The following is a 26,244-nucleotide window of genomic DNA, read 5'->3' as shown; positions in this document are numbered from 1 at the left end:
ACCCACACAAATTCAAGCACAGTAAATACACACTTTCACACCTAGCCCTGTGCTCCATGGACACATTATACAGTAGGTGTGTATGTTAGCTGAGTCGATATATTTATGTGAGTGTGTGTGTGTGTGTGTGTGTGTGTGTGTGTGTGTGTGTGTGTGTGTGTGTGTGTGTGTGTGTGTGAGTGGGCCCCAGCTTGTGGTGTCTGGCTCACAGCATGCTGGTAAACAGCATGCAGCCGAGATGATGTGGGGACTCCAGGCTTCATGATTCATGCAGACGGGTTGATTAAAGAGCAATCGCAGCCCCCGCAGTGCGAGAAAGGGTGGCATAATCACCGCAAGAAAAACACTGTTTAGTAACATAAGTCTCAGCATGGTTCAAGTTCTGAAAGTTTTGAGGGGGCAAAAAGTTCTAAAATGTCTAAAGTTGCCAAAGAGGCCAATGATAGTGCAGGAAGATTCCCACTGAGTGGCCAGACAGATAGTGGCCACTGAGTATCTAACTGGGCAGAATAATCAGTGTTCATGCAGAGGGTGAAACAGTTTAGCAAACAATAAAACATTAATGCTGCTCTATCAGTATTTCTATGATAAAAATGGACTAAATTAATGTATATTTTTTTGTGGGATATATTGGGATATATTCTTTCTTGGTCTCAGCTCTTCGGTGTTTTAGCGTCTTTAAACTTTTTGTTTTTTTGGTTTTAATGGCAACTTTAATATTTTGATAGACACCCACTGCTCTGATCAGCGTTCTCGGCCACAGCAGGAAAAAAAAGCCTCTAAAAAAACAACCTCACCTACACTGTACTATATGGCAGACTAGTTAACTAGTAGAGCAATAGTAAATTAAAGATCTATTTGTCAGGAGCTGGTGGAGACCAACATAGAGCTAAAAGGAGACAGAGTACAGACAGACAGTCTACAGTGGGTTTATGAGAGCTTAACTTATCAATACACTGAAATGCTAGTAAAAGTGCTCAAACAGGGGAGAAACTGTAGATAAAAAAGATGTTAAAGACGGTATATCATATTACAGTACTTAATAATTGGTTCACAAATGTTTTTTGTATTTTTACATTACCTGGCACATTTTTTGAATTTCTGAAATTAAAAAAAGACAGATTTGGTGTAGTTTTGACGATAATTAGCGAAATAGTAAAAGAAGCCTCCAAACAAATGGTATGCAGTGCAGATAGAGTATGTTTCTCTCTAGAGCTGATTTGTATCTGTGCTGTGACTGTACAGATGGTTGGTAATAAAGGTGCAAAATAATAGGCGGCTCCAGTTGCCAGATGATGTGAAAGAATTATTTTGTATATGACAGACAAAAAGTGAATTTCACTTCAGCCCCAGAGACATTTGTCTTGTCATTTCATATAGAACACATTCATAAATTTTATTTGTGTAAGCTTTGTGTTACTTATTTCAGGTTCTGTGAAACAAATATAACCATTTTTACTCTGATGTGACATTTCATTTGGAATCTTTCAGGGAATCACAGCTCAACTCAACCAAACTACATTTCTTTTTATAGCACTTTTCATCCTGTATAAATAGGTTGAATGAACTGATAGAGCCCAGAGAGCACTGTCTTCATGTGTTTCACAAAAAAATCTATATGTCAAGATTAGAACTGGATTAGATGTGAATGAGAATTTTGTAGACATATATTTTAAAAACTGTTGTTTCTAAGTTTCAACATAGTCATCTAAATGATTTCAATTATGTTATTTTGACCTACAAAAGACATCTAGACTGCCATGGTTCAAAGAGAGCTCATGCTTATGGATGTAGACCAAGTAGCAGAATAAATCTGCCCCATACTTGGGCCACATGCTTGTTTTCTTCTGACCCAGTATGTGCCCGGTTCTGCAGCCCGAATCCGGCCCATATACAGCATGATTGTCAGGGTTAGGGTTAGGGTTCCACATCTGGACCAATTCTGGCATACATACAGAAATTCTTCCAGCTGTCAGTCAATACCGCAGCATAACAGCTATCTGCCCAGATGTGAAGGTGTATGGGCCAGACTTGGGCCAAAGACCCAGGCATATGTTGGGCCAGCACATATACCCTATCTGGGGTGGATTTGTTTTTTATGATCAGTGTGCAAACGATAGTGTCTGAGTCAAGTGAAGCTTTTGAGACATTTTTTGTTTTGTGAGTCGGGTATTAGAAAGAATGGAGAGAAGAAAAGAAAGGCAAACAGATCATCAAGTTGTATTACCGATACGATACAGGAGAGATAAAAATGACCACTTAACAGCGTGACTGAATAAAATGTTTTAGGTACACAGAGGCATGTGTTCATAGTGTTTACATGAATGGAATGCACAGGAAGAATGTGTCGTTGACTGAGCAGCAGCAAACAAGACAAGCGGAGGAGAAGAAGAAGAAACTCTGACCACAGATTACTAATGCCTCATAAAATCTCATAACGTGGATTCAAGGGTGACTGGCGCAGTCCTATGGTATATCCAAACACAGAAATAACATGTCACAGATCCACTGTACACCTGACAAAATGTAAATTATATATTACGAACCATAATAATTTAAACAAAGGCGTGTGAAACCAGACGCCTTTAATATACAACATACAGTATAAGCAAGCTGAAAATGCTATTGTCCTTTCCTGTTCTCTTGATGGCTTGTAGTTTCAGAGGTTTCAAAAAGAAAATGCTCCACAAAATGACAACGTATATATTACATCAACGAGTCTTCAGATGCTCTGTCTTTCCACTTTCAATGATGTCAGTGTCTTGATGACACCGCTTTGGCAGATGAGCGTTAGCAGCCACATTTGCCTTCTTTAAGGAAAAAAAAAAAGAGTCCACGGTTTCTCGTTTTTACTTCTCTTCAAAATTCATTAGTCAAGTACTCCAGGAAGAAAACACAAATTGTTGAGCACAGTTCTGTGAGTAATCCCCCCCCCCCCACCCCCCGTCTCCTTGTCTCCTTCAGAGGCCTGAAGCCACAGACTCTGATGTGTCATAGCTCTACGGCCTCTTGCTGGAGCAGGACTTGCAGCACTGCTGTCCATAGAACTTGTGGTTACAGACGCCGTGCTGGGGGACCAAGTGGCACCAGCTGAAATGATCCACACAGTGTTCATCTGCAGAGAGAGAACAGGAACATTCACTTAGCAGCTATTTTTTTGTTTTGTTTAGTGGACCTTTTATTTATTCATTTTTTGATCGGTCATTTGATTGTTGAGCCAAAACAAGTGTCAGAAAGTAGTTAGAAGTGGTCATCGCAATTTCCCACAACCCACACTGACATCTACATATTGACTGTACATTCTGACAAATGAGTTTAGCCGCCCAGAGAGCTTCATTTTATAGCGAAGAGAGAGCAGAGAAAAGTAGCAACGGCTAACATTTGAGAAGCTGGAACTAAAGGATGTTTAACACTGTCTATGATAACAAGGTTATCATAGTTAACTAAAAGTAATGAAATAACAAAAACTAGAAAAAACATTTTTGTTAACTGAAATAAAAATAAAAACGAGGCTTTATAAAAAGAAACTATTACTAACTAAAACTGTATTGTGTGTTTACAAAGCTAACTAAAATAAACTAAAATTTTAGAGAAAATGTTGTTAGTTTTTGTCTTGGTCAATAATCTTACACAAAAGCAGAGTGTTTTGGGTGGATATGAATCTATCTACCAATTTTCTTGTTGTGCCAGATGGAGAATTATCTGGCTCTCAGACCAGTACATGTGCACTTTAAGTGTCCAAAAGATTCACTGTATTAATGATCTCAAGTAGTGTCCCGTTGAATTTTTGTGGTTAATGACACAAACACACTGACTAACACACATCTTCTATAGTCTATAGTCTATAGTCTATAGTCTTCTATAGTCTTGTTTTGGTAAATGGTCATCTGTCCTAAGTGAACATATTTTTAAGATGGTGTGATGTTTTGTTGAGTTTTTATTACATAATACTTTTGGTGACCTTTGTGAATCCCCCCCCTGACAAACCCCCCTCATTACAAAAAAACTAACACTGAAACCAATAGAAACTAAACTAAAAGTAAGCGTTTTCAAAAAATAAAAATTGCCTTAAAAACTGATTAAAACTACACTGAAATTGAAACCAAAAAGTCAAAACAAAAATAAAAACTAATGAAAAATCATGATATATGATATAATCATGATCATAAAGATAAATCACTAAATCACACAAATTCATTCATTTTCTGTCATTTACTTGGACAACCAATGGGCTTGAGTTGTCTTTGGAAAATGGGAAGAATTCATGAAGAGAAACAAAACACCTCCTAAAGAGAGGGAATGCCAACTCCACCAAGCGCTGTACTTTCAAGTAAATTTGACTTCATGAATTTGTCTTTGTCTGCCTGAGGAATTTACCTTTTGGTGTCAGTCCAGCAGCTGTGACGCGGCCAGGGCGTTGTGCCGGAGCCGGGGGAGCGGCGGGGCAGAAGTGTGTGTTGCACGCCCTAGAAGTGACAGGCCTCTGGTGGGGCAGGCAGCCAGCTGCGGGACGACCTTGCCGCAGACACTGGATGGACCGAGTTTGAACCCCTCCGCCACAGGATACAGAGCACTGAGACAGAGTCGGGAGAGGAACAGCAGAAAGACAAAAACAAAAGGAACGGCAGAATGAGACGAGGAGAAATGAGAAGGAGCGCAGGGATATAAATAGGAGAAGGAGATCAAACACTGCAGCGCATGGAGAGAAAAGAGTTGTCATAAAAAGAGCAGAGGAGGCAAGGGAACGGATGGAGGAAAAGTCCATACAGAGACCAAGAACAGATGAAGAAAACAAACATCCCATCCAGCATGTACTCGCCCTCCAGCGAGCTGTCAGTATATATCTTCTCTGGTGGAAACATACTGGGATCACAAGCTCTAGATCAAGCAGAATAAGACTCTGCGCTGTATGAGGTTGCCCTTAAGACTTTTTGCATAATAGATGATATAACACATAAACTACACAACCTGCCCCGAAAGGCTCTGTAACAGAATGGAGCTTTTGGATAACATCTGAGGCCCCTTCCACATAGCCAGCCACTGATGGTAAGAACTAGGCGAAGTCTGTGAACTAGCACCACCTACACTCTACAGTCTGCATTTGAGGTTTATAGGGAAACAGAGGAGCTACTCGTGGTCATATGTCCTGTATTGATCAGAGATCTGGCCCAGACATTGGGCTGCCTTCTTTATTCCAGGGCCTCCCAGAGAAGAAGGCCTGGTAAACAAAAATCAATGAAGTGAGAGATGGAGGGCTGGGAAATAAATGCTGTGAACCTGAGGAGCCCTTTTTCGGGAGATTTGTTGGGTTAGAAGCAGCTGTTCACAAAGTGGGATGACTAGCAGCTAGTAGCTAATTTTGAAGAACTTTGCACAACTATAAAGGTTCCATATAGTATAAAGGTAGATTTCAATGCGTTGTTTGATTATAAAGCAGGTGTAGGTTCTATATTAATACTGTGAAAGTATCAAAGCGCTCAGTCCACAGAGAAATGCACACAGCCTGTACTCAGAAACTGAGCCTTAAAACAGGTCGTCAGGACTTCTGTTACTTTGTGATGTCACAACAAAGCAGTCACAGCTCTAAGTCATGTCCCAAGCTGAAAGCTGTCAGTCAGCCTGAAAAAAAAAAAACTTTTTGAACGGCTTAAAAAAAACCATTCGATCTCAAACTCTTTGAATGCTGAATATTGTTCTTCCTACAGCCCCATGCACAGTGCTACAGCATGTAGAGAAATCCAAAGCTTGACCAGTCTGCCAGGCCTAGTTATTAAGCTACGATTGGACAGTTGCTGTTAGGGGACAGAGTTTAGCAAAGTTAAATTTGAATTAAAATTTTTTTTGTCAGAGTACCTACATGAACTAAGAAAGAAAATATACACATACATCACATTACATCTACCTTTCTTTGTTTTGAAAGACTTTTGCCATCAAGAATAAAATCAGCTTTTATACTTCCTGTCTCTTGTCCAGGTAACTTAAGTGTCATCATGGCTACAATCACAAACTCTCTCAGCATCCAGTCATCACAAGGCCAAGGGATCCAATTTTCTATCAAATATCCAAGTAAAAAGAAAGACTCTTTGCAGCTTTTGGCTGTGTAATTTGAACACATCACACATGTCATCATAGTGTGTCACACGTGGGAGAAAAGCTCCAAACTGGAAGACTTTCAGCTGGACAACACATGTCAGTCTGTCATGTAGACAGTTTTTGGATCATAGCGTGAGCAAATGTACCTGCTGCCAGGGAGAGGAGTACCAGCCTAAGACCACAGCGTTGGAGGTTGTTCTGCCAGCGACGACCCGAGGGAGCTCTGGGCACGGACCTCGGTTGCAGCCCTGCTGGAGATCCACCAAAGGTTTGGCCATATTCCTGCACCTCCGTGTGGGGAACTCCACATACCTGCGCGGGAGAGGACAGGTTGTCTGCTCAAAATGATTTTTCCTACAGGGCTTCCAATTTTGAAAACAGATCTGAAATTCTGATTCAGAGGACATAGTACACAGATGACACAGTGGGGTTTTAAGTATCTGTGCAGATCTTTTAAAGTGTGAGGGACGTCTTGGTGTGCAGTTGAAGAAACGTACCCTCCCTGCGAGTCTCTCTCCCCGCAGCGAAGCTCTCTCTTTTGGATGCCTGTGCCACAAGACCTGGAGCACTGAAAAAGAGTGCAGGCAGGAGGGACAATTTTGGAAAATGAACTCTGTGAGAGTAAGTGAGTGTATGTGTGTGTGGGTGTGTGTGTGTGTGTGTGTTTGTGTGTGTGTGTGTGTGTGTGTGTGTTTTAATGTGTGTGCAGGGGGATCCCATAACAGCAGACACCACAAAGTTTTAGAAATAGAGCTAAAATACTAAGAGCTCTACTGAGTATTTTTCAGTCATTATATGTGATGAGCATGCAGTGTATATGTACGTGTGTGAGTGTGTCGATGTGTCTGGCTCCGTTTCAAAATCCAAATCCCAGTGTATTCTGGGAGCTAACCTCACTGTGTTTTATCTTTCTAGTCTTTCTTGGCCGCAGTCCTGATCCTTAAACTGACTTTTTTCATTTCATATTCAACAACATGAACTATTTAGGGTGTAACCCAGGCCCCTGCCCCTACCGGTCTCTACTACTGTAGTTTACATGTATGAGAACAAAGAGGAAAACTTAACCAATTCACCATTCTTTCGAATAGATGCTAAAATAATACTCTTTGTGAGTAGATGATTAACGGCATGATCAGGGTGCGAGATACAGTTGCAAACATTCATGACCAGCCAGATACAATCCCCCCTTCTGTTTGTAAGTCTGGAATAATGGGCCAGAAAAGTGTTTTCATCATAAATGCAGAACATTATGATGTCACAGTGAAGCTGACCTTTGACCTTTTGGATATAAAATGTCATCACGTCATCATTTTATCCTATTAGACATTTGTGTTAAATTTTGTCATAATTAGCATTTGAGCTCTTGAGTTGTGGCCAAAAGCATGTTTTGTGAGGTCAAAGTGACCTTTGACCTTTGATCATCAAAATCTAAACAGTAACTCTTTGAGTCCAAGAGAACATTTGTTCAAAATTTAAAAAAAATATATTGCCTCCAGCCAAAGCTGTCACTGACATGGAGGCAGAAATGTAACTTTCCAGGTTTAAAAATGATTACAAAATGTTTTTAGGATGTTGATTAACTTTGGAGTAAATCAGCATATCTTGTCCTTAATGGAGTAAATAATCTGACAGCATCATTTCTTGCCAGACATTTAGTTTCTTTTTGTTCTGTCTACTATATTAAGTATTGTGCTCCGATGGCTGCATACTAACAATTATTTTAATTACTGATGAAGCTGTTCATTCTTTTTCAATGGGTTATTTAGTCATTTAGTCTATAAAATGTCAGCTAATCACAGCAGAGTATTCACCATGACATAAAAAGATTTTCTCAGTTTCTGATAAAATATATTTAACTGCCTATCTACTTTAACAAAAGTAAAAAATGTAAGAGAGGAAAATCCAATTAATTTATTTCAATTAATTAAAAGATTAATCAGTTATTAAAATTGCTGTCAACTGATTTGACTGATTGTGTGTGAACATTAGCTGCTTTGATGTGTGTGAATCTTCCAGTACAGTGAAAAGTACAGTTTCTATTATCTTTATAACACAAGTTATTTAGTGTAATATGTACTGCACTTTATTGAATTCTCCATTTTCAGTTATTCCTTTTTCCTCCACTTCCAGGCCAGTTTATACGTCATGTCTTCTACAGTTCACACGGAGCACCAAGCAACATGGACACACAAATACAAGGTGCATCACCAAAAGCTATTTCTTTTGACACATTTCAAGAGCTTTAGGGTGGATCCTTCCTCAAAATTGTTAAACTGAAAGCAACACGTTTCACTTCTGATGCTGCTGCTCCTTGAGCTTCCTGTCTCTCTGTTCCTACCTCTCCCCAGGGAGTGGGGATCCACTGCAGCCTCTCGTTTTTTGGGCAACGCCGCAGGACGCAGGTCTCTTGGGCTTTGGGTCTGTGGTGCTGTCTGCACATGCTGTCGGGCACCACCACCGCTTTGGCCCCAGGATCAGTGCTACTGCAAAACACACTCCGCTTCCTCAGTCCGCGGCCACAGGTCTTAGAGCACTGTGGGCGGACAAAGAGGAAGTAGAAGGAGTCAGTGTGGCAGAGACACAGATGACTGCATCATCAGTAATCAAAGGTTTAATGACTGTACACATACACTAACTTAGTCTGATACTTTCTTATGATTGTTTTAACCTTCAGCTTTCATCATGTTTCAGCACTGGGCCATATGAACAGAGAGTAAATCCTTGGCGTTGTGAATGCATTTGTAATTCACCACATACTGGACAAGCAAGCAGAAGGTCACTGGTTTGATGACAGCACATTATGGCCTAACATTAAATACAGTAAACCAATAACTCGTATATGAATGTGACCCCAGCCCATCATCGTCTCCACCGACAGCAGACGGTGCTGCTGTAAACTCCACATGAACTGCAGAGAGATGGACAACAGAGTCAAACTGCTCCGCTGGGAATGACGACCGCAGCCGTCAGGGCAGTTTAATGCAACAACATCACATTAATTTATTAGACATAAAACACATACACATCTGTGCATATCCATTTTCATACACAACCACGCACGCACACACGTCCCAGTTGTCCTTTTGTCACTGAAAGGTCCGATTGATCTTTTTCAGGGAGACTGGCCTTGTCTCTGCATGACCGCAGACTGAACCTGGACCAGTGTTTCAAAACAGTCTAAGAGCACAACAACAGTGTCCTAAAGACTGATGGCTGAATGACAGCCGAATGTCCCGACTGTGCAGGTCACAGCAGCCAATCATTCCAGGAAGTTTGACAAACTATCTGATCTGCTGCCAAGCTGTTAGTGCTGGACACAGCAACATGAGCAAACCAAAGCCCTGGAAAGGTCAGAACTTTCAAGTCGTACTTGGTTAACAGCCACCAGCATTAAGTGGCCTAATCAAATGTTACTATCCATGCAGGAAATAGATTCAGTCCTGCCAATGAACATTTGACAAGCACTGATCACCCAAGAGGAGTTCATTGCAAACCAGACAATGATGACTTAGGATCACGTTTGTGTGTCTGTTTTGTGATTCATTTGGTTACTAGATGCAGGTAGAATTCAATCTGAATAACTGAAGAAACTGTATAAATTAAATCTCCACAATTTTAAACAAGAAGGACAAGGGAACAGAGAAAATAATTTCTTTATGATTGCAATCAAAATAGAAGACTAACTGGCAGATGTCACAGATGTCATTATTAAATTCAAGTCGTTTTTTTCCTAGTGTTTTCCACATGTCCAACAGAGGGCAGCAGAGTGTTTGTTTTAGCTTGAGTGAAACATCTGACAGCTTGCATAGGAAACTCACTGCATCCATGGAGAATCAAACTCTTGACTTTTGGTAGTGTGTTTATAACTTAATATATGCATACTCATGACTACAATTCAGAGTCTACACATGTACATATTACACTTCCTGTGGATTTACAGTGTTTCCACAAACTCTGCAACCAGATTAGTCTTTGGTATTAGGAAAATCATAACAAGACTAAGAGCCTACAGCCACACTACATACAGTGATCTTTGAGCTAAATGCTAATGTAATGCACAATAACTGATGTTTACCAGATTCACAGTTTCAGTTTATGTTGTTAGCATGCTAACATCTACTGATTGGCACAAAACAAAATACAGCTGAAGATGTTGTGATATTTTTCCAGGTATTTGGTCAAATAAGTAATGAACAATTTGAAATGAAGTCAGGGGGGTCATTAAGATTCATTCCTCTAGGAGCCATGACAGTCTGTACTAAATCCTGTGCCAATCCAACAGAATATTTGACCTGCTGTTGGCACTAGATGAAAAGTCAGGTGATCACGAATGTCATTAGGGTTCATCCTCTGGGGACCATGAAAATAAGTAGCAAACCATTGAAGAGTTGTTGAGATATTTCAATCTGGACCAAAGAGATGGACCAAGAGCCATGCTGCTAGTGTGGCTAGCAGGTTTTCTATAAACCCACCTGTGACCAAGATCCGGTGCTCCACTCTGGTGGGCAGGCCTGGGTGTGGCAGGGCTGGAGTTGGGCTGGAGAAATGACAGGGCAGAGGGAGTGTGCCACCACCTCTTCCCTCTGGTAGGTAACCTTCCTCAGGCAGCGCAGTGTCCTCGTCTGCTGGCCTCCTCCGCACGAGCGACTGCAAGGCCCCCAGTCGCCTGTTGCCCAGCTGGGGGGAAAGAGAGAGAGAGAGAGAGAGAGAGAGAGAGAGAGAGAGAGAGAGAGAGATGGAAGGTTTGCGTCAGTTATCAGTGAACAATAGCATTAGTACATGTAAGTGATGCAGGGTTTTGCGCACGATATATGGAGCTGCTATAGAGTAACTTCTGTCATCAGGATACCAGCCACGTGACGGAGCTCCTAATCAGGACAGCCAACCACAGGTCCCAGCTCTAATCTGCTGCACTTATTTTGGGCCCAAACACACACACAGAAAAACACAATTTCACCCTAAATTACCAGTGAGTGCTATCACACAAAAGACATCAGAAGACCATATATTATTAAGTGGTTAAAAGCTCCAAATAGTGACCTAGTTGGGCTTTTCTTACTTTTCTTTTATCGATTAAAACATGGACTTGCTGCTTTTAAAATACTCACAATATTTTGATCTTTGTCATGTCCAAATTGGAAGTTAATACAAAAAAAATAAACAAGCCGAGATATAAATCCATATCCATCCATCTCTCTGTTTACCATTCGTATCTGAAACTAAATATGGAAACCATATTGTATATACAACTCTTCATAAGAGCTTTCCCAGGTCTCCAGAGCCAACCGCAATATACAACATACAATGAGGCCACAGGCAGATGTTGGTCCACAATCCCTCAATTCTCTCTTTTTGTCCTCTCCTCTGTCTTTTTCATTCTTCTTTCTATGTGTCCACTCTTCTTTTATCCTGTCCTCTCTCATTTTATTTCTAATGTCCTTCCTCTTAGTCCAGTCTGCTTTTGCCTCTCCATGTCCTCTCCTAAGTGTCTTTGAAATTTGCTTCACCACTGATGAAAGCCTACTGCTGTTTCAAAAATAGCTTCTGTCTTGGCATCGGCGCTAAAGGGGGAGATTACAGCAAATGAGTGGTCTGACAACCGCAGGCTTAGAAGAGGGACACGGAGAGATGGGCAGATGGCTCAGTCCAGTTCTGAGACGACATGCCACCGCAAAGACCATTCCTCCACGACGCCGACCTGCTCCAGGGGAAGAAAAATGCTTTCATTCTCTTTCAAATGCCGCAGACAAATGAAGCAGCAGGACTAAACTGCAATTTGGAAATGGGAAAGATGTGAACCATTGGGACCTGAAAGCGCTGGTTTTGGATTTTTGGCTTGGGGACTGTTTGCTTTTTTTTCCTCTGTTTTCCCTGGCTTATAAATAACAATATATCATTGGGGAAAAGTGGCTGAAGTGCCACTCTGCTTCGCTGCAAACCACCACTGACCTAGCTGTAATTTGTATCTGAAATGTTTCAATAACTGACATATTTTGAGGTAGCAGAGTGCATTACTGCAGTGGAGGTTCTGAAAAGCTCACCCATGCATTTTTAGTACTTGTATGGCTGCAGACCAGCTACTGCCAATGAATGAACAGGTTTTCTTACCCTGATATTGAGCTTGATTGAAAGCCAATGGTTTTCCTAAGTTCATCATGTTGTGACCAAAATGACTACGTCTGCTTAACAGGTTGCTAAACCCATATTAACCAGGACTCTATGAGACTATGAATTTGTAAAACTCAGATTTTTATACTTGTGTGGTTTGGTGTAGGCTACTTCCCGTCTGTACTCATCTTTCTTGTAAAAACACCCCTTCTGTCTCTCTCCGTGTATTTTTTTCCTTTCTCAGCCCTTCAATCTAATTTTGTCATTCAATGGTCCTTACAGCCTCTGATGTCTGTATTCCTTTCTGTTACTTCTTTACAATGTTGGTATTACATGATCTTGGTACTGCTGTTGCATTCGTTCAAAAGCTGTGTCCCAATTCAGGGGCCGCATCGTTCGGAGGCTGCATGTGAAGACCGATTGCGTCACAGTGGCGTGACTAGGCTGTCCCATTTCCAAGGCTCCTTCAAATCCTGCTGACAAATCTGCAGGTGGGGTTGAGACTTGAGCCATTGCGAATGTTATTAGTGACACCTGTGCTTTTGCTACGGTGACAACTCAACATGTCTGCTGTGAAAAAGGCCTGGTAATTTTACAAAATCTAAATGTGGACCAGTGTTTATCAAACGGATAAAAGGGAAATGTTGGACTTCAGTGAAGGATAAAAATCCTTCACATTTAGTCCTACTAGCAAACTAAGAATAAAAAACTACTACTATTACTATTACTATTGTTGACTTTAAAATACAGTATAACAGAGCCCGAGTGGTCTCTTAAGGTTAAGAGCAAATTCCAGAAGATTGCAGTACACAAACAAGGCTGAGAACACAATGTCTACGACATGATACGCAGCAATATGTCATCCAAAGTAACATAGGTAACATGCTGTTGGCTCCAAACACATATTTGCTAAAATGTTGCATGTTTTTTTTTTTTTTAATCATTTTTTTGACTTTGTGCAAACAACAAGAATAAAGCAAACTTTGTTTTGATTTGCAACCAATTTGTGTGCATTTTCATTGCCTGCTATTGTCAATGTGGTTCTTAATGCTTTCTCTAACCTCATCCACCAGCAGCACAATTACTTTCCTCCTCCAGTTTGGTTATCTATTTGTTTCCAATTTAGAAAACATCCCATTATTCTATCCCTATTTGTATATTAATATATTCCAAAGATGTTAACTGTTAATTTCAGATGTTAATTGTTGCTTTGTTTACCACATATTTTTTGTCTCTGACTGGCTCTTCCTGCTCTGAGCACACATGTGATTACTCATTTCAGAGCAGCTCTTAAATGTTACTCTTGCACTGTTCTGTAAGTATGTATCTTATTCTTCTCTTTTTTTACTTGAATGTTGGCTCTGTAGAGCATTCTTCAGTCTAATTCTTACAGGTTTGATAAATCCAGGCTCTCAGCATCTTGTGCGTACATCTTTTGTCTCTTTTTTTCTGCACATATTCTCTGGCACAGGTACAACGCGCCTCACTTTGATTTGTCTACATATGCTGCTGCTGCGTGATACACACGGAGAAATCCCCAACCTGTGGTAAGTGAGTCTGCAGATGGCCTCTGCCAAGAGAAAGAGCAAAATAACTTCAAACAGCAGAGATGGAACTACAGAGGAAGAGAAGATGGAGAGGTAGTACGAGCTGGGGATGGGGGGCTGGGACAAAGCAAGGCAGGACACAAATGTCTATGAGATATGAGTGCATCTCTTCCTGACTGCAAGCTGGGCTGGAAGATTGAACTAATGTCTTCATGCATCCCCCCTTTTATGTTCAGAAATTGCTACAACACCACAGTCTAGAATACTTGTTTTCCTCGACACCCATACGGGGAGTGAAGGTTTAAAATGGGTCTAAAGCAAAAGGGGGTAGATGGGAGTGAAGGGGCGAGGGTGTGGAGAGGGGGAGTTTTGCATGGCTAGACTGGCTCTGCCCCGTGGGAATCCAGCCGTCTCTGCACAATAAAACATGGATAGGCCTGTCAGCACCCGAGATACACACCGCAGAGATAAGCAGGCACTTTTACATTCCTTTTCCTGTCAGGCACACTTACACTCAAACACAGAGCGCACATGCATTCCACCTCATTGTCAATTTTTCTTTTCTCTGCTGGGCCCTTGAATGTGTGCCCATACATCATGGAGGTCTTGATGTAGTCATTAAAGCTTTCATGCTGCTCACTCAAATCAACTGTCTTCCTGTGCAGCACCCATAAATTGGCTCGTACACACAACCAGCTGAGAAATGGTGTCAACTACTGTATAATAAGATCCATGGGTGTCAAACACTGCTTTATTTTCCCTGGATGGACAACATGCACTGATGCTATTTATCTGGGCTATACCACTTTTCTTCACTCAAACAAAGGGGGGAGGTCAGGACACGCAACACGGCTGTTTAATACCTTTCGCCAAGATAAGAGAAATGGTATGCCTGAGATTAGGGGCAGGAAATGCCCTCTCGGGTGGTGGGAAACTTGGTGAGAAACAGAGGCTGTATGTTGGAGGTGTAACCGATAGTTGTCTGGCTTGTTCAAACCCCTGACACAGGAGAAAGTTCAGTCTGGACTAGTTGCACTGCTGATGGTGGACAAAATGACAACATCATTAACATCAAACACAAGCAGCTTGTATTTCTATTTTTACCTCATGGTTTGGATCCATAATACATTATTTCAGCATCATACATTTGGAAAATGTGTATGCATATGAACTGTAATCGTGCATGCTGCCCTGTGTGTGTGTGTGTGTGTGTGTGTGTGTGTGTGTGCGTGCATTTGTGTGTATGTGTGTACACTCTCACTGAACCCAAGACACGGTTCCCTGCCCGTTCTTTGGAGCAGCGCAGTAAATCAAGCTAGCTCCAGTTCCCTCAGCCAAAGGCCTACATAGGAGAGAAGCCATTTATTCAGTGCTGTTGCAACGTGTTACTCCACTGCACTTAAGCCTGGTTTCCTCCTTTGCTTGCTGCACTGGCCCCCGAATGCTCAGATTCCTTTAAAAATGCATGCCATTAAGTACAATGTCTATGCAGCTGAGATAGAACATGGGCAGAAGCTTTGGGCTGAGAATATATGAGAAATATATGCTATGCACAGAAAGGAACAACGCCTTTGATGTCTCCCTTGTTCCCTCCAGTTATGTCTTTGTTTTTTTTCTTTCTCTCATTCTCAAGTGTTCGCTAAAGTAAAAATTCCACTGCAGACTTGGAAATATCATCCTGTATTTACTTCATGACAAAAACAGTCAACCAGTTGGTAGAACTTTCTGTCTGGGGATAAGACTGAAATAAGATGTTTCTGACAGGGCTGCAGCCAGGGATTTTAGAAATACTGAGGTCAAAACTACAAATTCCAAAACAGAACCCCACCCACCTGAGAAATGTTTGACCAGCCACAAACCGAACTCTGGAAACTTGTCGAGGTATTTAGCTAAGAGTCTACAGCCATGCTAGCAGCTCTGTGAAGCTGTACTTAGCCACTGCAGTGTTTTGAACTAAATACTAATGTTAGCATGCTGACGCGCTAACAGTGAAGTTTGTTGTGTTCACATCATAGTTGTACACGTTAGCATGCTAACATTTGCTAATTAGCAATAAGCACAAAGTGCATCAGCAGCTAATGATTCCCACTTAGAGGCACAAATTTCACATTTTATTTATTTACTTAAGGACACTATTTGTAAGTTTTCTCTTCCGCTGAACATGGTTTCTTGTCAGGTGTAGGTGGAGGTGTAACTTGACAAGAGCTTCAGCCATTATCGTCTTTATAATACATGAGCAGCGTTATGTCTTCAGGGCAGATTGGAGGCTACAGTAAGTGGCTATGAGTGACAAAATGGGCTGGCTGGTTAGTATGCTAATTTCAATAGAAGAAAAGTCGTGATCGAGACAAGAGTTAACATTGGTGTTGCTTTCCATGGCGTACAAATAGCTCCTTTAACTGTTCACATTTGTTTTCTGTAAATTTTTGCTTTATACATCAGCCTTAAAATCCCAACACTCTGTGATTACACATCCAACATGTGTATAATCACAGAGTGTAAACTTTTCATGTCATTTAACCACTCAGATTCCCAGAAATACAACAGAGGACATGACACTGTGACTTCACTGGGGGCTACAACCCTGTTTTTTAACATCATCTAAATCCAGAACTGTGTGCTTAAAATAAGTGTCCTTGACTGTAGTGAGAAATAATAAAATATTATAATGTTTTAAACCATTAGGTCTGCGTTCATCTACTAGTTAAAACTGGTTAAGGCTTGTTAAGACTTGCCAGCCTGAGAGAGTTCAGATTAAACTAAAAGGTCTGCTTGCCATCCACCAGGAGCCTCTTCTCACCAGGCAGTAGAACAAAGATGGACATCACAAACATGAAGGCAAGAAATCAAACACTGCACGATTCTGTCACGACTGTGTGATTAAAATCCCTTCAACACTCACTCTACAGATGGACATGCAGAGAAAACACTGCAATGCAATAAGTACAGACTGACTCAACAGCACAGTGGACAGAGAGTGCTTTCTTGTGTTTTCTCAAAAAGGAAAATGGAAAGAAAAAAAGAAAAATTAGAGAGTGAACAGAGAAGAGAGGAGCACGGAGAACAGAGTGGTGGCTGGCCACAGTAAATGGACCACAGGCAACCTCCACACTGCTCAACCACAGCGTCTGTGTGTGTGTGCGCGCGCGTGTGTGTGTGTGTGTGTGCCTGTAATAAAGACAGCACCAAAGGTTCCTGAAAATTTGGCAACAGAAACACACATGCCACCTGACCCACACACACACGCAGCAGCACTTACTATGCAGGGCAGGGCTGTGTGTTGCAGAGATGGGAGCCCAGCGTCGGTCTGGTGAGGGGATTACACATGGTGGAGTTGACCTGAACCTTCTGGTCCTGCAAACAGATAGCCTTGGTCGAGATACGACCTGATGGAAACATGGAAAATAAAAAGAGAGAGAGAAAGAGTGTTGATGTAGTTCCTGCGGGTGATTTGACTACTTCAGTTACATTTTTTAACTGTCGTAGATCAAGATGTCTGGGTTAAGTCAGTATGTCTGCCTGCATGCCTGATGACTGTTGCTGCCTTTGGAGACGAGCTAGAACACACACACACACACACACACACACACACACACACACACACACACACACACACACACACACACACACACACACACACATCCATTCACTGACAAGTGAGCAGGGGGTTACTGAGAGTCTTTTGGGACCAAGAGAATCTGAACTTCTCAAGTGACAAAGGTGCTTTTCATTAGCCTTAACACACTTCCTGGACCACACAGTAGCAAAGGGGAATTGTACAGAATACAAAAACAGATAAACACACACACATACATACACACACACACACACACACACACACATATAGAGACATATACAAAAACACACACAAATATACAGATAAAATCACTCCCTTGGGGACATTTGACCATTTGTTAAGCCCCATCCTCCTTAGCTACCGCTGCTGTGCCTGTCAAACTTTCTGTTCTCACACAGCACATATGCAGTTAACAAATACTGTGGCATATCAGCCACTCTAAATTCTTAATAGTTTTTGAAACAATGGGCTTCAGATGGAGATAAACAAAAGCACTGTCAACTTTCAGTTTTACCTTTTAGAGAAGTTCACTGGCAGATTTGATCAGCTGTAACAAGCTAACTACTTAAGCAATTATGTGCCATGACTTGAAAAGGCTTTCTCTGTCTGACTTTTTAATGTTTCTAACTGACTTGTTTCAAAACAAGAATCTTGTAAAAGGGGATGTTAAATATGCATGATACATGATATCATGCTGAAAGACTGAGGTTAAGAGCCGGTTAATGTTCCATCAGAATTAGACATGCTGTCTAACCACGTCGGCTGTCAAGTGTTTATACCTGGTTGAAATGGCCACACTCGAAGACAGACAGAAATGCACGTCTCCACACAAAATGTTGTTTAAAAATGTGGATAGCAGTGCACATTTTGCACAAGCTAATATTCTAATAAAATATAAAATGTGTTTGGCAATTGTAACTCTATCTGAAGTAACACTGAGGTTGTTTGAGCGTAGATGTCCCCAATAGAAAGAGCAGCTAGCTGGACTTGCTAACGAATGCAGCTTATGTTGGAGGAGATAAACACACTGTTTCTATTCCATTCAAACGCTAGGAAAAAGGACAACCCTCAGAACTCTTTGAAAGCAAAGGATTGCTCTTACTACAGCCTCATGCACACAGTTTCAACATGTGGAGAAACCCAAAGCTTTACAGGCCTGCTGTGCCTAGTTACTTTTGCTAACCTATAAGTGGGGCATAACTGCTCAAAGGACGGGTTAAGCAAAAGTTCAATTAATGTACACAACACATGAACATACACAGAGCACATGTACTGGCCCACATTCAAACACAAACACACACAGCCTCACCTCCAGCACAGGGAGCGGAGCAGTCCGAGCGCACCACACCCCAGCTGTAGTCAGGTTTCCTCTCAGTGCGAGGCAGGGTGTACTCCCACACCACACCCGGGTTCTTTCCCTGCAGGAGGATCTGTCAGGCAAGAACACAGTCAGTCAGAAAGGTATCACTTGTGTGGATGTAGTTTGTCTTTTAACCTTTATTTAGCCACGGAAAGCATCACATTGGTTTTCAGATGTTCACATTACATTGGGAGTCATCCACTGCAACCACTTTTTTCCTGGCTACTCTAGGGAGTTAAACCAGCAATCTTCCTCCCCCAAAAATCTCCAGGCCACTAGTATATACTGTAAAGCACCCGCACAGCCACAGGTGTGCCCAGATGAGCCTCTGCCATCTAAATCTAAAGCTGGCACACCCACCATAATCATATAAAAAACATGAATTAGCTGCGAATAAAAAACATATGGACAGAGAGACTTCCCATCACATGTAATCACATGGTCAAAGTTCAAATGAGCACTGGGTGGCACTGGCACAGCTAGCATTAGGTCAGGAGATTTGATTAAAAAAATGTAAAGATGTCAAAACAAAGCTCTCAGTACAAGTTTTTTAAGAGGCCAGGCATCAAGAAAAAAGATGAAGGTCAGTCAGAAAAGAGACGTCTCGAGAAAACTCGACGCCAAGGCCGGGGAATGCAGCTCCATCGTCCAGCTTCTCTAACCAAAAATCAACCGCTCCAGTCATGGTCCCAGGACTTTCAGGATCTTCTAACCCCACGTTTACCACTCCAGATGCCCCTTGAACTGTCACCAACTTCCATGTCAGCCTAAATTACTCTCATTGAACAGGTGAGAGTAGATGTTCCTCATCTAAATGCTACGAAAAGTATGCTTGACTGGAATATAGCATCAAACACAACGCTGTATTTCTGTCAGCCATGTCAGTTTGTTTGTTTTTGCCATGTAGCGGCATTGTGCAAAATAGCTTTTAGACTTAGCCCAAAAAAACTGTGTGGTTATTGCTATTAGAAAATCTGATGTGATGTAGTTGCATGTTCAGTGCTGCAGACATTCATGGAGAAAACCATTGCAGTCGCCACAAAATCCAGGTCTGACATTGCTTTTATGCTACAGTTGTGCTATAATGTTATCGGGGAAATCATTACAACATTAAATGAATATATTATGTTGCAGCTGTCGATACAATGTATAAAACTGACCGTAGGTAAATCCTCCGAATAATGTTTTCATGAAATATTAAAATATGAGTAAAAATGGTTGATCTACAGATCTTGTTTCCTTCCTTCCTTTCTTCTTGCACACATTATATCCCACAGTCAATCTATTGTTTTATTTTATTCATGAAAATAATAACAGGGCATATTCAAATCCTGGCTGACTGACACTAAACTAAAAGATATTTAAAATTATATTAAACTCAGAAAAACAGCACATTTTCACATTTGAGCAAATGTTTGGCATTAAATAAGTGACCATTTCAGCTCTATAACCACATATTCCCTAAATTCTGGATAATAAAAACTCTTCCCCCACATACAGTATAATGTATACCTTCTATCTGAGCCCATCTGTAATTGGCAGCGCTCCATGAATCTATACAGTATGTCTACACCATATAAACAAAAATGAAGACGTGCAATGAAAGAAGAGCAGAAACTAAATGTCTGTTATGGACTAAAGGTAAGACCACTGACAACGTGGCAGCCTAATTCAGCTGTTCAGCTCCCAGTGAGCCGTCAGATCTACTACCCACTAACCAGAAGGCTGAAGAAACATTAAGGAGTGCTTTGTTCCCTCTCTAGTCCAAACTGGCTGACCACACTATTATAAGGTCATTTTATTTGGACAGTACAATGAACAAACGAGGGACAATTTCCATTTTCTTTTGAGAGTTTGCTTCTTTTCACCACATCCTTTATACTGGCTGGTGATTCTGAGTTACCTTTTCTGTTCAGCAGGTTTATTTGGACTAACGGATGAATGACAGCAGACATACCCATTACAGGAGAAGCATCAGGCTATCATTAAAACAACCCCGTGAGGATTCAACTGCCATGGTGAAGAATTTTGGTTGAGGTGCATTTACATAGTGTGTCATTTTAAACCATTTCAAAACACTGCGCTGGATTATCTTCAGTATAGCTATGTCTCATTCACAGCCCACCTCACTTTAGTTCAGGTTGGGTGGTTATAAATCCTCAATCCATTTGGCAAATCTTATTAAGTCCAACTGTCAACATCCATTCCAATGTCTGACAAACATACCAGTCTATCAGTATCTGCAATAATGAGCTTTGACAAGTGTATTTTCTTTGGGGTATATCCTGAAGTACAAAGGAATCTACCATCAACCATCCAACTTAGAAAGCCAAGCACCTCCTGGGTTCGGTCCACATTCAACAGTCCTGGGGTGCTTCCACTGACTGGACCAATCCCCTCGTGCTGTTTGTTAACTGTTCCATGTGCGCAGTCGGCCCCGTGCCAGGCATGAGGCAAAAAGAGAGATGTTTATCTGGAGAGGAGCGAGGAGCTGTCTAATGTCAGAAACACATCTGCATATGGAGGTACAGCGTGCGCAGACTTATGCACAGCTGGAAGGACAAATCAATGTGACACGGTGTAGACATATGAAGATACTGTGACAGGCGCAGGCACGGCTGTTTACATGTCATATTCCGCTAAAGCAGAGGGTTCGAACCGTGAGGTATGACTCCCCAGAGGGAGATATATGAGGTGAAAGGGACAGGTGCATGCCAGTGCTCTAAAAACAACAGGAAGTTAGTTATTGTAGTTTGGCCCGCTCACCCACAATAGTTGCGTGAAGCCATACACCAAATGTGGCTTTCTCATATCATAATCTCTTAGAAATCATAGAGACAAGATGCTCCTTGTAACTCCATAACTTGCCTGGGAAACGTCATCTTTTTTAATTCAGTGATAGTGGCAAACAAGAGCTGCTAAAAGCTAATTTGGTATAATGGAAACAAAAATATAATGGAAACAAAAACAGGTTTCAGGGCCCACAGTGTCAGACTTTTAAGATCCCTGCACTAAAAGAAGTTTGTCTGCTTGTGTTATGTGTTCCCTGTAGGGGTGCCATTCAAAACTCAGCACAATCTTGAATGTAACTGAATGAGGCTTGCATGCTCAAACTTGCTGTAAACCGATGAGAGAATTTTTATGTAAATCTGAAAGTAAAGGAGTCCAACTGCAGAAACAGGTTTGCTTTTGATTTTGTTCACACTATCAATCACTTGCACCGGCTGATGATGCACTGTCCTTTATTTTATATAGAAAAAGCATGTTCAAGGTCTAAAACATAGTGGAACACATTTCCTTATTCTTAAAGTATTTGTGAAACTGATTTTTAAATATTCTATAATTAAATATTTGCTAACTTCCAGTCTTCTTCTTCAGTGCTTTCGTTGGCATGTTGCTACAATTCTTGCTGCGTTTACTGCCACCAATTGTCCATCAGTGGAACATTATGTTTGTGCATGTGCATGATGCTAACAAAACAGGGACCCACTCATAAAGTTATTTCTCCATAGTATTACTAGAAGAGAAAATCTCCACAGTGAACCTCAAAACTACAAGTGTATGTCTAAAATGCCTCAACACCAAATGCAGACATTCATAGAGTCAATAAAAGGCTGCATTTCTTCACCTCAGCCATGTTACTAACACATTCAAGGCCATAAGCCATAAGTCAAACCATGGTTAAATGTTTGCAAACTCAGTGTTTCAGACAATGTCTCCTTTAAACTTGGGGGTGTCTGGTCTAAAATGATGAAATTGTGGCGTGTACCAACCTGCAACATCCAGCCACACTTTAACACCCACACTTCCTTTGCTGATGCCACCCACCCCAACCAAACCCCAACCCACCGCCATGACACAACTGCCACTGCTAACCACGCCAGGACTTTATGCTTATCCAAGCAAACCAATTCTTACCAACATTCCTGCTCCTTTACCAAACAACCTCCCAAGATGTGAACCAACAGTTATAAAAAAAACACTCAGCAGTCGCTTTAATAGAGGACGTACACATCATTGAATCTTTCTAAATGACTGATCTCTCTTTCCTAAGCCATCCGCAATGTTGAATAAACCCAACCAACCACAGCGTTAACATTGTCTGCCAGTACTGACACTAACTTTCAAACAATAATTTTAGACATGTCCAACCCTGTCTCCTCTCCACTTCCTCAGTCTGGGACAATTGCAGCCAAAGCTCATCCCCAGCTGACTACTGAACACCAAAACCAATAAGAACAAAGAAAAACATCCTACCTATCCATACTGCAAACCAAAAGCCCACAGCGTCCTGCAATAAGTCACAACATCGACAGTGACTTCATGCTTGCTCCCACTTTGCAGACAGAGCTCACATTGGCCTTGTGACGCCTTGGTAGTAAAAGCAGACTAACAGCAGCACCAAAATACTGTCTTGATATTAGTCACAACACATAAAAATCTACCTAAGCTCTAAAGACAGCAAATAAATGAGCCTTAACTCTGTCAGTAGGAAGTGTTGGAAGATAGTACGTTTACATGCAGTTTAATAATTTGAATAAACTTCACCTCTGGTTGTTACCTGATTTCATAAATGTCCATGCAAACACAAAACCTGGTTTCCATTTTTGCAAGTTAAAACGCATTAAAAGTTTATTTTTCCACATGTTCTAACATGGTAGTGAAATAGATGTAAACTATGCTAAATATTCTCCTTTCATTGGCTCTAAGGCTGCGTCCACACCACAACATTTTCATTTTGAACTGTGTTTTAAACTGTGCTTTAAAATGAAAACCACTCCGTACAGTCAACTGTTTTAGCTCCGTGGCACAAATAATCTCTGTCCATACTATCACACCTGACAACGCATATCACATGACCATTCAAGTACACTGAGCATGCACATGCCGGTGTAAACAGGAAGCAGACTGTCTATTCTGCAGTTGGTTAGTTAGAGGGCTAGAAGGCAGTTGTAGTCTTTAAATGCAGAATTTAACTGTGCAGCAGCTGCTAGCAAAGTCAACAAGGTCAGTGATGCTTGTAATTCACCAGTGGTAGTCTTGATTGATAAGACCCAATCAGGGAGTGACCGTGGGTGTCCATGTCATCCTACCCAAAGGTCTCCATTTCTGTCCATCCACTCTACAACCCTGGAGTTTTCAAACTAAAACGGGGTCAGCAGCATTTCCAAACGTCTCTGTTTTAAAAATCTGGAGTAGTGTGAATGTCAGGAGCAAAAGAACTAAACATAGTAGTGTAGCATTAGTTGGGAGAAATGTTCAATGATGGCGAATGTTTGCATCTCCTGAATTACTTTTATTTTGTAGTACGGTTACAAGTATCGACTCTTGTTCTTTAGACTCAAAGAGAAATCCCATTTATTAAAAGAAACAAATATTTCCTGAAGAGAAGTTGAGCATGAGAAGCCTTTCAAGTTTAAGTTGTGTGAGTCTTCCCACACTCCAAGATCTGACCGCAGAGTGTCTCGGTTTTCACACCCAAGCCACCACAGCACTCATCAAGTCAGATGAGATGATGATGAATTACAATGTAGCAGACACAGATGTCAATCTCACTTGCGGATCCACAATGCTTTGCCCTGAACTGGCGTTACCTCGCCTCGCTGTACCACAAGAACATCAATGCAGGCGGAATAATCCTCGTTGGTATCCACTGAGACCTCCAGAGGCAGCCATATGTTATATCTGTTCCCTCCTGCTCTTGTTAACTACTCCCATTCCCCATCCTTCCTCCTCCCTAACAGCAGAGCAGCTGTGCAGATGTGAACACCTTGTCACAGTTTACGCTCACACTCCTCAACATTTGTTTTTCTTTGAGTGTTTCAAGCTGAGTAAGGGTCTGGGAGTGATCGGTGCGTACACCCTCCCCCATTGCACTCTCTCAGTTTTTCTGTGACAGAGCCAGTTAAGTAGAATGTGTGAAACAGATGAAGATCAGCAGTGAAAAAAAAAAAAAAAACCCGACTCGCTTTCCTTCATTTGGCTCTTTTCATTTGCAGTCAAAGTCCTAGTGCCCTGACCTTAACTTCTCACATCCAAAGAGTTCAATTGCAGAATTCTTAATCTTTTAATCTCACCCGCCACCCCCTCTCTTTCTATCCTTCTCTTTCTATCAACCTCTTTCTCCTTTTTGTAATTACAGGACATACTTATAGAGATTATGGTCGTGTCATCTGCAGATCAGCAGCGTGCTACAGCTGAGTTCTCTGCTGGACAGATGTATGACTGAGACACACAGACAAGCAGCAGGGGCACTGTGAGATTTAGTCCATTCTTTGAAGGATAATTTATCCCTATTATAACTTGGGATTTATGTGTGTAGTCTGGGCCATTGTTTCTATCATCATGATAACACTGTACTCGAGGAGAGAACGACAAAGGTTGTCTACAAGCCAGCAATTAAGATTATCAATAGATCATCCAAACCACTTTGTTTAGTGTCGATAATAATCCCCCCATTGCACACGAATACCACAGCAAGCACTGCATGTGTTTTTTTCCCCAGACTTCTTTTTAGCGACACTGCCATGTTCCTCATTCATTACCAAAAGCAGCAAAGGCCAAAAGTACAAGAGTAAGAGTCTAGTCTGTAGCCACGCTAGAAGCTCTGTGAGGCAGAACCAAGGCACAGAGAAGCTTTGAGCTAAATACTCGCTACTATGCTAACACAAGCAAGTATAATGTTCACCATCTTAAAAGGGGCTATTTGTAAGTTTCCTATGTAGCAATAGCAAAACTTACAAATAGCTCCTTTAATTTAGTGTTTTAGCATTTAAAGATTTGATCCCGAAAAACAAAGTACAGCTGAGGCTGATGGGAATCTCACTAGTTTTGCAGATATTTGGTCATAGACAAAAATATTGCGGCTTCGTCTGGGAGCCGAGGATATGCTGAGGTATTTTTTTGATAAGTGACCTGCTGGTGGCACTACAGGAAAAGTCTGGGGATCATCATGTTCACCCCCTGGGCACCATGAATGTTTGTCTGAAATTTAATGGTGGAGAGACAGACAGACATTCCCATCCATGCAGCCATGTCACCAGCATGGCTAAATAAAATGGAGGTTGTAAATAAAACTGTTAACCGGTATTATCGCTATATAATACCAATTTTCAGTGAAAGGAAGATTGTCGCATCGCAGGATGCAGAAATTATTCCAAAAGTTTCTGAGAAAAAAAAATGAAATCTATCCATCTTGCACAAGAAAACAAGAATGGGCCGCTCAAATGCCAACTACTACAGCAGATCCACTAAACTGCCCACAAACAGAGGCTTCTTTTCTAAAATAGCTACAAAAAACACTCAGACATTTCCTGATGGTCAAACGAGTGACCAGACAAGCACTTCGGAAATATCACACTGGTATTCCTGCTGGATTTACAGGCCAATCATTCCTGCTTCAACTGCAGTATTTCAGGGGACTAGGGACTGAGGAGAGACTAGCTTTCACATGACTATCACTTCAAGCATGATGGAGGAGGAAAAAAAAAACAAATGTCTACTCTTCACCTGGTTTTCACTTCTGTTTCCACAGCTAGGGTTCAGAGTTCAGGAGAAAA

The 26,244-nt window shown here is 41.4% G+C and overlaps 1 protein-coding gene across 1 annotated transcript in view; it reads right to left on the bottom strand.

Annotated features, from left to right (window-relative positions):
• Positions 1-2,999: 2,999 nt before the first annotated feature.
• The window catches only part of adamts18 (ADAM metallopeptidase with thrombospondin type 1 motif 18), a 70,139-nt gene continuing 46,894 nt past the window's right edge, over positions 3,000-26,244 (bottom strand). The window contains exons 17-24 of the mRNA XM_022741977.1: positions 18,635-18,755; positions 17,008-17,134; positions 10,566-10,770; positions 8,432-8,626; positions 6,591-6,661; positions 6,240-6,405; positions 4,411-4,573; positions 3,000-3,115 (exon numbers count right to left, since the gene is read on the bottom strand). Coding sequence (XP_022597698.1) covers positions 3,000-3,115; positions 4,411-4,573; positions 6,240-6,405; positions 6,591-6,661; positions 8,432-8,626; positions 10,566-10,770; positions 17,008-17,134; positions 18,635-18,755 — 1,164 coding nt within the window. The remainder of the gene's footprint in view (positions 3,116-4,410; positions 4,574-6,239; positions 6,406-6,590; positions 6,662-8,431; positions 8,627-10,565; positions 10,771-17,007; positions 17,135-18,634; positions 18,756-26,244) is intronic.

This window comes from Seriola dumerili, unplaced genomic scaffold (assembly GCF_002260705.1).
Source record: "Seriola dumerili isolate Sdu_G_001 unplaced genomic scaffold, Sdu_1.0 BDQW01000003.1, whole genome shotgun sequence".
NCBI classification, from domain to species: Eukaryota; Metazoa; Chordata; class Actinopteri; order Carangiformes; family Carangidae; genus Seriola; species Seriola dumerili.
This window is presented reverse-complemented; position numbering and strand designations above follow the sequence as displayed.